General features: G+C 44.5%; 1 protein-coding gene across 4 annotated transcripts in view; it reads right to left on the bottom strand.

The window, feature by feature from the left end:
- Nucleotides 1-12,792, bottom strand: part of LOC148009801 (zinc knuckle (CCHC-type) family protein) — a 61,495-nt gene extending 48,703 nt beyond the window's left edge. Inside the window, exons 1-4 of one of the 4 annotated variants that reach the window (XR_015689672.1) lie at nt 12,354-12,790; nt 8,001-8,053; nt 5,888-6,047; nt 5,626-5,714 (exon numbers count right to left, since the gene is read on the bottom strand). Coding sequence is in view for 3 of the 4 variants with exons in the window: in XM_087672583.1 (XP_087528709.1) it covers nt 5,626-5,714; nt 5,888-6,047; nt 8,001-8,053; nt 12,354-12,662 (611 nt within the window). In the remaining variant the exon portion in view is untranslated. Of the gene's footprint in view, nt 1-5,625; nt 5,715-5,887; nt 6,048-8,000; nt 8,054-12,353 lie in introns of all 4 variants that reach the window. The other 3 variants (XM_087672583.1, XM_087672582.1, XM_087672581.1) reach the window with 3 other exon arrangements.
- Between the last annotated feature and the right edge of the window lie 361 nt (nt 12,793-13,153).

Genomic DNA, 13,153 nt, shown 5'->3' with positions numbered 1-13,153 from the left:
ACAACTGATCACTAGCAATAGTGAGAGGCTGGGCAATAAGGTAGACCACGTAGCAGCAATCACTAGGGGTTGGACAGCTAATGGTAGCTGAAACCAGTAAGACAAGGATGGGCCTGAATGGTGGGAAGCCTGTCTATTTATAGATGGAGAAAGATCCTCCCAAGTTAGGCTTTTGCATGTGGAACACCAATTCTCGAGCTGCTCTCCATTTAATGAAACTTTTGGTAATTTACTACTTTGGGGTTATTTTAAAGAGCTAATCAGCATGTACTGAATTCTTAGCTCAAAATCCCTTCTCACACCCAAAACTAGAACGAAGAAGGGACTGGAAGAAAAGCTCAAGCCTAGTTTCACCCTAAGGCGTCCCACCCCAAAGCAGCTAAGGCATCGAACAAAGGGTGCACATCAGCTGCCCAATGGCCTAAAGAGGCAATTGTTATCTTAGCAAGGGAGTCCAAGTAATCACCTAGAGAGGACAGGGCCTACCAAGTCCTGCAAAGGCAAAGGAAACCACATTGAACCTTCTTCTTTGTTTTCGTTGCTTGGTGAGAGTAGATATGCTTTGCGGCCTTTCAATGACTCTAACCCATAGGGAGAATGAAAAGAGATGGTTAGATCCAACACATCAAGCTAACCCAACCACTTGAGAGTGTCAAGGTCCAAGGACAAGGGAAAGGGTGATGAAGAATGGTGAGGTGGTCATAAGGTGGTAAAGAACTGTAGGTGGAGACAGCTCAGTATTTGCTCAAGGATGCTCTACACAATGAGATGCATAGAGTAATACTACATGATGAGAATGTGCTTGCAGCAGGTACCACTTGGACAATGTCCCTCGCTCATGGAAAAATTGTTTACTTGCCCAAGAATCCTTGTAGAAAGATGATGATGATTATGCAATGCAAAGGGAAGATACAATAGGGAAGGAGGGCTGATGTCAAAAACAAGTGTCGAAACCTATAGGATACCATGAAAGGGTATGAACCCCCTCTCAACCCTAGATGTCGATGCCGAAGGAGAAAAAAGAAGCCTGATGTCGGTCTTCGTGCAATGCTTAGAACCATGACAATAGATGAATATGAGGATGAAGCACCCTGATTGGAAGAACAAGGTAGAAGGCCATGTCATGATAGCATCAAGAGTGATGATGCATGATTTGCCTCAGGAGGAGAAGCCTCCATGTTGATAGAAGAACAAATCTCCTAGAAAGATGAAACCACGAAAGGAATGGTGCGCATCCCAAGTCTCCCACCCAAGAAGGATTGATGCAAACCTACATGTTAGCCCTACACTGAAATACAAAACCTTGCAAGAGAAATCAAAATCTGCAAAATAGAGGTTAGTAGTGAGATGCTCCAAAGCAAAACAAAACAAAAAAGTAAAGCTAAACAAAGAATGAATATAGCGGAAGCCTAAAAAATGAAAAACTAAGGATGTGGCCACTATCATGTGCGTCCATCCGCAAGAATCTGCCAATGAAACGCCTGACGAAGTGGAGAAGTGGTCCTAGATAGAGATGTAGAGGATGGCCTATCGCGTGTGTCCATCCGCACGTATCTGCCAATGAAACGCCTGACAAGATGGAGAAGTGGCCCTAGATAGAGGAGTAGAGGATGACGTAGGAATGGATGCAAAGAGTGCACTGGGTAAGAAGCTAGTAGACCAATCAACGGCTAATCCTTCAGGAGTACTGAAAGCATAGTGACACGGAACAATTGGAACGACTCCCCGAGGTGCCGAAATGCTGTTTCAAACTAGAATCCGTTCCAAAAACTTACCTACAAAGTGACCAATCGACTGCCCCAATTTACCACCTACCAAATCACGCATCTATCTCCTGCAAATGTCGCTTGTAGCCTGCCTGTCTCTCACTCACGTGCTTGACATGGCTCTACCCATGGCACCACATAAATAGATTGAAATATTAATTTGTCATTGTGGATTATATACCTTCGCTTTAGTACTCCACATGAATTATGAATGAAATATTTTATAAAAATTAATTTTACTTTTTTAATGTCATTTCTGTTCCTACGTCCCCGTTTCATATTTCTATAATTGAAAGATAGAGGCTGCTAGGACTGTCCGCATGCCACGTCTCGTGGCTATGGGGGCAGAAGGAGCACATAAGGTAGCAACAAGAGGCATAGTCCATAACCAGCCTTCCTCCTCAGATAGGGTGGTAAATAACTTGATTAAGCACTATTTACAGCAATTAACAAATTCACAAAGCTGAAATGCACACTTTACCATATAATCCTGGACATTAGACACCCCGTTGGCCCCAAAACTAGCACCCCTTTCAATATTTATTTAACTTAATTGAAGAAAAGGTTGATGTACAATGGGATTCTCCCAATCCCTTTCGGTATTCCAACTCCCCTTGCTGTCCAAAATGACCATAGCAGCCAGAAACGTCAGAAACGTTTAGAAACGAAATGTCAGAAACATGTTTCGTAAGTTTCTTTCAAGAAGGGGTAAAATAAGAAACGCGGGTTTTTTTATATAGGGATTTTTAATAGTTTTAACTCGAGAAAGAGGTTCTACACCTCTATGGAACTCTCTCTTAAACAAAGAATGGCTAATTGAGCTTGAGTGATAATAGAGTCAATTGATAATAATACATTATACGTTACATATCCATGATCCATTATTGACTTGTCACTTATGTCAAAGTAGTCTTTGGACAAGCTATACTATGGTTTATAACTCAAAAATTATGATGCATACATATCAAACAAAGAAAATTGAAATTGACATGTAAATAGCCTATCTATAATATAGACTGAGTCAAGTTGCAACATCATGGGATCACATCCCGTCCCTCATCACAGAGGAGATGGGACACTCCCTCCTAGCCCCTTTCACAGAGAAGGAACTAGAGGAGGCTTTCCATACATAGGATAGGCAGGAATGCCCGAGGGAGGATGGCCTCTCTAAGACCTTCTTCACTACCTACTGGGAAGTGGTGAAGGACCCCCTATTGAGGGCCTTCCAGGAGATTTTCACTTCAAGACAGATGCCAGGGAGTCTCTCGCCAGGCCTCATCAGTCTTCTTCCCAAAGGGAGAGACCGGTTGGAGCTCTCCTGGTGGAGACCAATCACCTTATTGCCAATGGTCTACAAGGCACTGGCAAAGATAATTGGTAGGCGACTACGCTCCGTGCTTCCAGATATCATCCATGACACACAAACAGGCTTTGTCCAGGATAGGAGCATTCTTGACAATGTATTTACCTTCTTTGAGGCGACAGAGTGGGCTCAGCACAGTGGGCAAAGACTGGCCGTACTACTCTTGGATTTTGAGAAAGCTTATGACAAGGTGGACTCGGATTTCCTAGAGGGCACCATGGTGAGGTTGGGATTTCCCCAAGCTTGGATTCATGGGGTCTCCGCCTTGTACAGATCGGCCATCAACAGGGTTCTCATAGACAAAAGGTGAGGGGAGAAGTTTCGGCTAGAGAGATCGGTTTGACAGGGCTGCCCCCTGGCCCCAAACCTGTTTCTACTCTTCGCAAAGGCGATGTCTCACTTCCTCAGGTCACGTGTAGTGGATTATGCGGCCGCCGACTTCCAGTGAGAGAGGAGACTGAGTTGCTAGACTCAGAGTATGCAGATGACACAGCCCTCTACATAGAGGACAATGAGTTGATGCTGGAGAGAGTGAGACTGGCTCTTGACGTGTTCTGCTCTGCAAAATGGGAGCGAAAATCAACTGGCGAAAGTCAGTTGGTTTTCTCACAGACCTGGACTCCAACACGGAGTGGGGCGTCCACCTAGAATTTAGATGGGTGAGCAGAGGACAAACCGTCCGGTACCTAGGGTTCCAAGTGGGACTTGACATCACTCTTGCCCACTAGCAGTTTCTTCCTGTCCTGGATTCTATAGACCGAGGCTTGGCGGGGAGTGGAGGCTGTCCTTGAGATGGATCTTCACGTCTGCCCAAATCACCCTCCCCCACATCACCTTTCCTTCGCAACTTACTCCGCGTGTGGCAGGGCTCTGAAAGGCCCTAATCCAGAGGCCCCCAGGTTGCCAGGAGGAAATAGACCGTCAGCTGGTAATCTGAAACCCCCAGGTCAAAGATCGGGAAGGGGCACACATAGGTGAATGCCCCCACATCCAGTGGGCTGGGTGAGAGGTCGGCCCGGCTTGTACCATCAGGACATGGCGGGAGGTGTACAGGATGGCAAACAAGGTGTCGCAGCGAGTATCAGGCTACCAAAGAGGAGTGGAGTTGAGGAGAAGGGAGATAGACACAGCAATACCTCCGGAGTGGCTTGCTCTCCCAATACGTGAGCTGCTAGAGCCCGGGGAGGTATGAGCAGCTAGGTTTTCACCAGCAGGCATTCCCCTTCAAGTGGCAGGTAGAGTGGGTGGCGCCCCGCAGGGGACTTTCTTCATCGTTCAGGAGGGGGGACGTCTGGCCCTTGATAGAGGGCAGCAGGATGAGGGGATTGCCGCCCTTTCGTGGAGGAGGATTCGGGTGGTGGGCCTTCAAGGGAAGACATGGCAACTGGACCCCTATGTTTTTTGGAAGGAGCTCAAGGAGTAGCGCCTTTGGATCTGTGAGGGCAAACCACTTGATAAGCTGGAGTGGGATCCAAGAGAGTGGTTATGGCCGGCCTCTGCAGTAGCCATGAAGCCACCCAAGTTCCTAGAGTACACTGCCAGGATAGGCAGACATGTACTGATGCAGGAGCATATGGACTGGGCGCCATCACGTAGCAGACACTGGGCGGAGCACAGCATCACGAAGCCCTTTCAAGACCTTCTGGCGCCGCCTATGGGATAGCTAGAGGCCGAGGAGGGTGTCGTACTTCTTATGGCTGGTGGCACATGGAGGCCTGGCAGTGGGAAGTTGGCTTGCCCAGATGCAGGAGGGAAATTGTAAGTGCTGCATACAGCAGCCTCTAGAGACCCCAAAGCACTGCCTTTGGCCATGTGAGGAGGCGCAGCTCGTGTGGAGAGGAGCATGCTGCATCCTTCGCCGTATAGCACCTAGCCTTGGATATATCTCATGGGGAGCTTTTTGTTGGCAGGCAATCAACCAGGGCCGTCACCTTTTGTATGAGGCCGGGATGCAGGACACGATATTCATTATCAAGGCAAGGTCGTGCGCAGTGGTCGGTTTGGAGGCTCTAACCATCCGCCAGGTACCGGAGTCCACAGCAGACCGCTCGGAGTTATGGGAGATCATAGGAAGTCTTACTGATGGCATATCTGGAAGGCGCGGTGTCGGGAGGCCTTCGACAAAGAGAGACTTTCAGCACATGCGACCTTAGTAGAGCTATTTTCTCACAGCAGTGCAGGCCCATTCAATCTCTATTACACCCATTGTACAAAACCCTCCTGTGAGAATGTCCAGCTGGGAAGAATGTCCTAATCACACTTTCATGTTTTTTGTTTTTGATTGGGTTCAGTTGTATGTAATTTTTTACATAAGTTTTCAGCTGAGGTGGATTTAATTGATTTCTTTTCTTGACAGAAAAATCCAAATGAAATGGATCCAATGACATGAACAGAGCCAAATCTCATACCAGATAGCCAAGCTAATAAAAGGACATTCACAAGCTTGGTTTTTTTTTTATTGCAACAGAAAGGATAAATACAACAGGAAAAGAATACCTTGATTCAGTGTCTCCCCATGGTATCTCAGACACAGACTTCGCCAAAACAGAGCGTTTTCCAAGACATTGCAGGCATGTCTTTATACCCTGCAGCAGCAACTTGAGCAGCTTAGTTTTACAGAGTCCAGACACAAAGCCAATGCGTTGGCATGGTTTTATGTAAAGGATAACAATTCCAAATCACACAAGTTCAAGAAGGAATTTAAGTTGGCCCACAGTCATCCTTTATCATAATGTAATTGCCCTTTCATAAGACACACCTTTCCAGAACATTCTGGACAAGAAGCTTCTGGAGTTCTAAGATCACATAAAGGACAAACAACATAACCACGACCCCTACATGTTGGACAAGGAAACTTGCTGACTAGATCTCCATCTGGTCCATACCAAGATCTCAGGTGAGATGCTGCAAACCGCTCTCTGCAAAATCACACATGTTGTTCAAGTTAAGAATGTTCCAGTGCAGATCTTTAATCCATATGCTGTACATAAAACTGAAAACCAAGTAAACCTGATAAAAGGCAGTCCTTTCGTCCTTAAGGAACATATGTACTTTCAATCAAAAAGTTACACAATTTTATATATTGTCTCCCAAAAGGTCATATACGTCCAAACAAAAGTACTGAAAGGTTTATGTGGTTAGTGAGACAAAAACCCAAACAGCTGTGTGGTGATGTCAAAGCTTCCCCGCATTCAAACTTAGATTACTCCTAGTATGGTCATAAATACAGGGGTGAAAACATGTGAATTATGAGACTCTTGATAGCACAAAAGGGCATATGTACTCAAACTGAGGCTCATAGGGAAGATATGACCTTACATGACACACATGACTACTAACAGCATCCTCCATCCTAACCTCCTGCTGTGTGATGCCAAGCAGAGTGAGACCATAGACAACTGCAGATAAAAGATTGAAGCCCAAATCTCATACATGAATTATTTCGACTACTACAGAGGAATCCTAGCTATCTTGGAGAAGAGAAATGGTACCCACATCTCGAACATGCACTGAGGAATTGTCACCAATGGTGATGGAGCCCCCTCTGTCATGGAGATCCTAGAGCCAATCACACTCATAAGACTCGACACATCACTATCCACAACAGTTAGCACTGACATGCCAATTTTTGCAATGGCCGAGAATATCCTTGGGCAGCCAAGAGGGGATCCTATTTCTGTTGGCTGAGACAGACTGTGCTCAGGCTGAGGAGATCGAGGTCATCAAGTCGGAGACCTACACAAATATTTCCTCTGCCCCCTTGTGTATTTCTGCACTCTTATACAGCATACTACACTACAGATTTTCTGCGTTTACACTGTCTCCTTTTCTCTCTCTCTCTTCTCTCTGTGTTCACTTTCTCTCAGTCTTTGTCCTACGCTTCCGCATCGCTGCACTCTGACAGGTGCATCAACAGTGCACGAGGAGTCACCCACTTGGCATGACTTTTCTTGGTAGAGACTTGCCAAAGGAAGAGTTCAGTGGTAGCCCTACCCTTAGGCTACCTTCCTCTAGGTCTCCTAGGCTAAGTTAAGCTAGACCACCCTTACACCAGTCTAGCTAGTCATATCTTAGCTCTTTAGGCTGAGACTTTTTTGTATTGTACTTGGAACAAAGTCAACTGGCTCTATTAGAAGCACAGAGATAAAATCGGACAAGTATGGAAATATCATTCGATATTTTAAAACTTTATCATTGAATGCACAACCATCAAGGCCGCATAAGTAAACTCTTACTGAGATTTAGCAGTGAACACTGAACAGTCAAGTCTGAAATGCCCTATCCATGTGTTATCATACAGGCATGGAAAGTTTGATATTCCAATCATATGGATTCGAATGCAAGTATGCTTCTTGTTAACCAAGCCTGATATTCCTATCATGCCGGTTGGAATGCAAGTATGCTTCTTGTTAACCATTCAGTATCTTTTACGTTTTCAACTTCCTGGACTGCTCTATACTTCTTGTTAACCATTCATTTTCTTTCAGACTTCCAATTCTCTGGACTACTTGATACAGAGAAGAATCTATTTTCAGTTTTGATGCAGGAATGTACAGATGCATAGCCTACATAGAAACCACTATGTACAGTTTCAAACTGATAAGTCACAACAGAGAAGTCAACTATGCCAATGTCAACATATCTGCAGAGTTAAGTTTTAGGGCAACTTCTTGTTTACACCACTGGGTTGCAGCTAGAACCATAACTTACTAAACTGTTATCATTGGATTTGTCTGTATTCAAAAGTCCTTCCGGAATGCAGATTGCATGCACTTGAAAGGAGCTAAGAAATATAAAGTGTTATTTCAAGCTTCCAAGCAATGCTTGAGATTCATAAAAAACTTTGGGGAGTGAAACGTCTAAAAACCAACCTTGATGAGTCTGTGTATGGTCCAAGAACATCCTCAAACGGATCCCAATCCAGCTGCAACCTCATCCCAGTAATACAAAAACTTTTTTAATCATAACTTTCAGAAATTGACAGAAGCTTCGTGTATCATAATTAAATCTTTAAATGGCGTGTTTCCAAACATTTCAAATAAGATTAAACATGGTGCATACCTAGGAGCTCAGCACCAGCTAGATAGAAACTTTTAGTATATTTAGTGAGGAAGGTGAGCAAGCTGGTTAGTGTTAGAAGTCATGGTCATCTCCAAGTTGTGAGTGCGACCTTGACTCAGTGAGGGACGTTAGGAGCTCTGTCCAGGTCCAGTCATTTTGGTCATTTCTGGTCTTTTTGTTTGTCATCCCTACTTTTGGGCCCCATCCATGCTTTTAGCCCAGGACATTGTGCTTGAGGTTTTTAAGGCAGTCTTGCCTATATACAGGCTTCACCTGCTCAATTAGCGACATCACTTCAGTCATTGACTTCTTCTGTCTCCCACCTTCTCTCCCCTAGCACCCTCATTGCAGCTACATCTGTAGCACGTGCAGGGGGTGAGCATTGTATTAGCTTCTGTTCATCATTCAGATAAGTTTCTCATCGTCTTCACTCTTTCTATTCTCTTTCTGCTCATGTTCATCCTCTCCTGCTGCACCTCTCACATTGTATCATCACCATCAACCTTTGTGAGACAGCTGTGTCCTGCTGTGCTGACTCTGGCAGCCTGCATTCTGCACTGCCATCTCTCATCTGTCTCTGCCTGGCAACACCCCCAACCAAAAAAGAGCCTTACAACTGACCTACTGGTCCTGCATGTGATCTTTGCAGCTCCTTTTTTGGTGCTTTTGGTGATCCATCAGCAGGTCTGATCAGCCTGCCTTCAGCTACGCACTGCCCAGTGGACATCCACCAAGCTTGGGAGCCTTGCATTTGAGGAGCTGGGACCTGCATTTTCACCTTCTGGAGTGCTGGCTGCTGCATTCATCCGGGACAGCTGCTGGAGATCCTGAGGAGTGAAGCAGACATCCATCAGGCTGGCCTGAAGCTCCTAAATTTGATGGACACCCCCTTCCATCTTTAGGTATCTTGTATTTGAGCAACATTAAAGTATATGTTTGAGTTTCTTCAGAATAGATTTCCAGTTTGATGCATCTTTTTCTACCACTTCTGCCCAGCCTACCACAGTGGCCACAAGGTCACAACCTCATTTCTCTCTACTTGCACCAGCAGTGCATTTTCTCTACTCACCAACATCTCTTAGGCTCAAAAGTCAGATGGCTCCAACAACTCCTAGTGGAAGATCAAGGCCAAGCACATTCTCAACACCTATGAGATGTGGACATTCGTCTTCCAGCCTATTCCCTGCCCAAAACTGACACTTGATGATGGAGATTCACAGGATCGCACTGATTTCTGGGACAGGGTCAATGCTAGAGCCTTGATATTCTCTTGCCTTAATTGAATTGACAATGTGTTGGCTCATGTAAAGGGCATACCTATTGCAGCATAGGTGTAGAGTCTAGACCAAGGTGAAGAACCTCTATGAGGTTTGTACTTTCTCTCATCAGCTCGCATTGGAGATGTGGATTCAACAGATGTCACCATCCAAGTCTCCTACCATTCGGGATCACATTAATAAGATGGTGGAGCAGATTCAGTTTGAGTTGGCTTCCTGTGATGCGTTGTTGATTCTAGGTTGGCAATCACACTACTTACCCATCCTTCCTCCCCTAGGTATGACATCTTTTATACCAATTTTCTTACCTCGTAAGCACATGGAACTTTGATGTAGGAGTTGGTTCCATGATCCATTAGTGATTGAGCAAAAGCCTCAGCATATAGAGACCTCCAGTGGATCAGAAACGATCACTAAGACCTTTGCTGCAGGGACTATAAGGGGAGGGAAGCTAAAAGGGAAGGGTGAGAAAGAAAAGCAGGAGGACAATGGAAAAATAGAGAAGAATGGACTTTCCGAGAGGTGCCCCCCTTCCAATGGTCTTTATTACCAAAGGATGAAGTACAACAACTTATTGAGATAAGATTGATACAAGACAAAACCTCAATACAAGACTAGACCAAAGATAAGACAAGACAAGGACTAGAGATGCATGGCTTGAACTAGAACTAGAGAGGACTTACCTCACAAAAGCCTCATAACTAGTATTGGCAAGACTGAAGGCTTGTAGCTCAAGACCACTATTTATACAAGAGTTGAAGAGGTTAAGGAGAAGCTTCTACATGCTGACATCATTGATGACATAAGCATCACTAACATAAGTAATGACATAAGCAATCTGGATGTTAGCACTGATGCAAACACTCTTCCAGAGCATGCCATACAAGATGAGTTGGATTCCATTGAGTAAAATCAAACTTGGTCTTTGATTCTATATTCTCTATGGAGAAAGGTTATTGGTGTTAAATGGGCCTATATCATAAAGTATCAAGCTGATGGGACCTTGGACGAGTACAATGCTAGGCTCATTACCCATGGTTTTTCCAAGAAGCCTAGCTTGGACTATGTAGAGACTTTCACTCAAATAGCTCAAATGAGACCAGACAAGCGCCCTGAGCTTGATATCTGTGGATTGACCACTTCTTTCTTAACCATGGCTTTTCACTATCAAATTATGACTTGGATCTCTACTTCAATTGTTAGATTGGTTGGTGATCTTTGTCGTTCTTTACATGGCTGACTCAACCATTACAAGGAATCACATTGAGCACATTGCTCATATTAGAGAGATGTTGGGCAAGGAGATTGAGATGATAAATCTTGATCTCCTTCTCTTTTCCTTGGCTAGCAGTGTTTTAAACACCCACATGCACTATCATCTCACAACAGAGTGATGTGGCTGAGTTGTTGACAACCTTTTGCATGACTAATTTTGTGCCCCACGAACCCAAAGTCCAAGATATCCTAGCAAACAAGCAAAGATGGATGTCAGTAGTTACATGTGCTTGGTTTGGTCATTGAAATGGCTCATTCATACCCAAACAAATGTTCCTTATGCAGTTGCCATCTTGAGTCCTTTCATGGACAAACCTCTTCAGCCTCATGGAAGGTGCACCCGAATACCTGTAACTTTCTATGAGGAGTTACTGCTGTGGGGATCTGCTTCAACTTTGAGCTCCTATAGGCTTGATGGGTAGTGGGTTGATGAAAACTACCCATCGATTGGCCACCTTTGCTCACTACCAAAGTATCATCAAATTTATTTGCATACTTGTAGACATCCTCTAATGAATGGAGAGGGGCACATGCAACCCAAAAAGATAATGTATGTAGACAAGTACCTATGGATCGTCCAAGGTCTTCATCTTATGAAGAAGATCCTTGAACTCCTGTGAGTGAGCATGCGCCCAAGGACTTCTTACCCATGTCAAATCTCAAACACCTTGCAAAAGTCTTCAATCCAATCATCAATTATGAAATGCTTCCGAAATGGACTGAAAGTCTACCCACGTCTTGGGCTTGGGGCATAACCCCGCCCAACAAGCATAAGTCTTTCCCTAAAGCATGATTTATGTCTACTCAATACACTTTGCATCAAGGTAGCTGATACAAATCAAAGTACGCCATCCACTTGACCAACCATGAGTTGACACTAGTCTCATTGCATTCGCTTTTCTCCCCTTTAAAGGGACTCTGATGGAGCTCAAGAGGCAGCATACCCATAGCTGCAAGCACAAGCAAAAAGTGGGGAGTACAAAGCTCAATGATTCACCTTTGCATTTCTCTAAGCTGAGCTTGGAAGTCAGCAAAAGTGGTACAGTCCCATCTAGCATTCTTGTATGGACTTCACAATAAGCTGTAGTCAACATTATGTTCTCAATTTATTTTGCACGCATCATGAGGTTGTTTATTTGCACCTCTTGAACATTAAACTGATCCGATCAGAAAATATGTATAGTCGTCTAATGATTTGATGTCTTTCAATATCCAAAAGCATTCTGACAACTAGTTTCTTGGAAATCTGGCGACTAGTACAGTCATTCTGACTCAGGCATCTGAGGATAACAGCACAATTTACATGTTAATGGGAGATTGTGGTTCTAGATAAGTTGGCAAGTTCCATCTGTTTTGTGCTGTAAAGATAAATATTGTACCTCCTTGAGAGACTTGGTTGTTTTCACTTATGTGAAAGACAAATGAAATTGTGGTTTACAAGACACCTTTCTGGCATTATCTGTTCTATATGAACTCCATCGTTGCGCATGTGCATAATCACTTTGTTAATAACTGTGAAGCCTGTCCTAAGAAGAAAAGATCTACCATTTTGAAGCGTTTGTTTTGTTTTGTTTAAAAATCTAGGGTTATGACAGGCCAGGAAGCGAGCACCAGAGAGGCTGCAGAATCGCGGGCGGATGCGAATGCTCTGCGCGTTAGGAGGCGAAGCTTGCATGAACGGTTGCCAATGCTGGACTTCTCCATGGCAGGCGGATGACTCGTGCCCAGGAGCAGCCTGCGAGTAGGAGCAAGGTCCAGAATGGAGTTCTTGAGGCATGGCGACACGGGTCCTCGCATCTTCGTCGTCTCCAATCCCATCAATGGGAGGAGGAGAAGTTGGCAGTAGAATGTCTGTGGCCAACTGTCAGTTTCGTGGATCATGTATGCATGGTGATTATAATGACGATGATGCGTTCCCATGGAAGGGGCTGTAATCCATTCATTCTTTACGACAGAAGGCTTCTAGCGCTCCGTTAGGATTCGCGGGTCGCTAAAGCACCTATGAGCGATGGTGTTTATTCCCCCCCTTCTCTCTCTCTCTCACCCTTCTATGGCCCCCTTGGCTATGAACAACACACCATCCTGAAATGTGTGTCCATTTCAAAAAGCACAAAAATGCAATACAAACACACATACACACACATCTATAATGTGCATATGGTTCCCTTGCAATAGTTTTTCCTAGCAGGTACATCACTCCATTGAGACTACTCTTGCACATTGGTACACTTTTCTTGAAGTCGTTGCATGGGAGTTCGATTATGGAGGAGGAGTTCGATAATGGCACAAACCTTTGTGTGTGTGTGTGTGTGTGTGTGTGTGTTCTCCCTTCTTTGAAAAAGCATGCAAAAGAAAAGCTCTACATAGCTATATGATTTTAAGTAGGAAGAGGGGTTCTAATCCAAGCACTT

Source organism: Lygodium microphyllum, chromosome 30 (genome assembly GCF_053477565.2).
Source record: "Lygodium microphyllum isolate KBCC chromosome 30, Lygodium_microphyllum_v1.1.10, whole genome shotgun sequence".
NCBI classification, from domain to species: Eukaryota; Viridiplantae; Streptophyta; class Polypodiopsida; order Schizaeales; family Lygodiaceae; genus Lygodium; species Lygodium microphyllum.
This window is presented reverse-complemented; position numbering and strand designations above follow the sequence as displayed.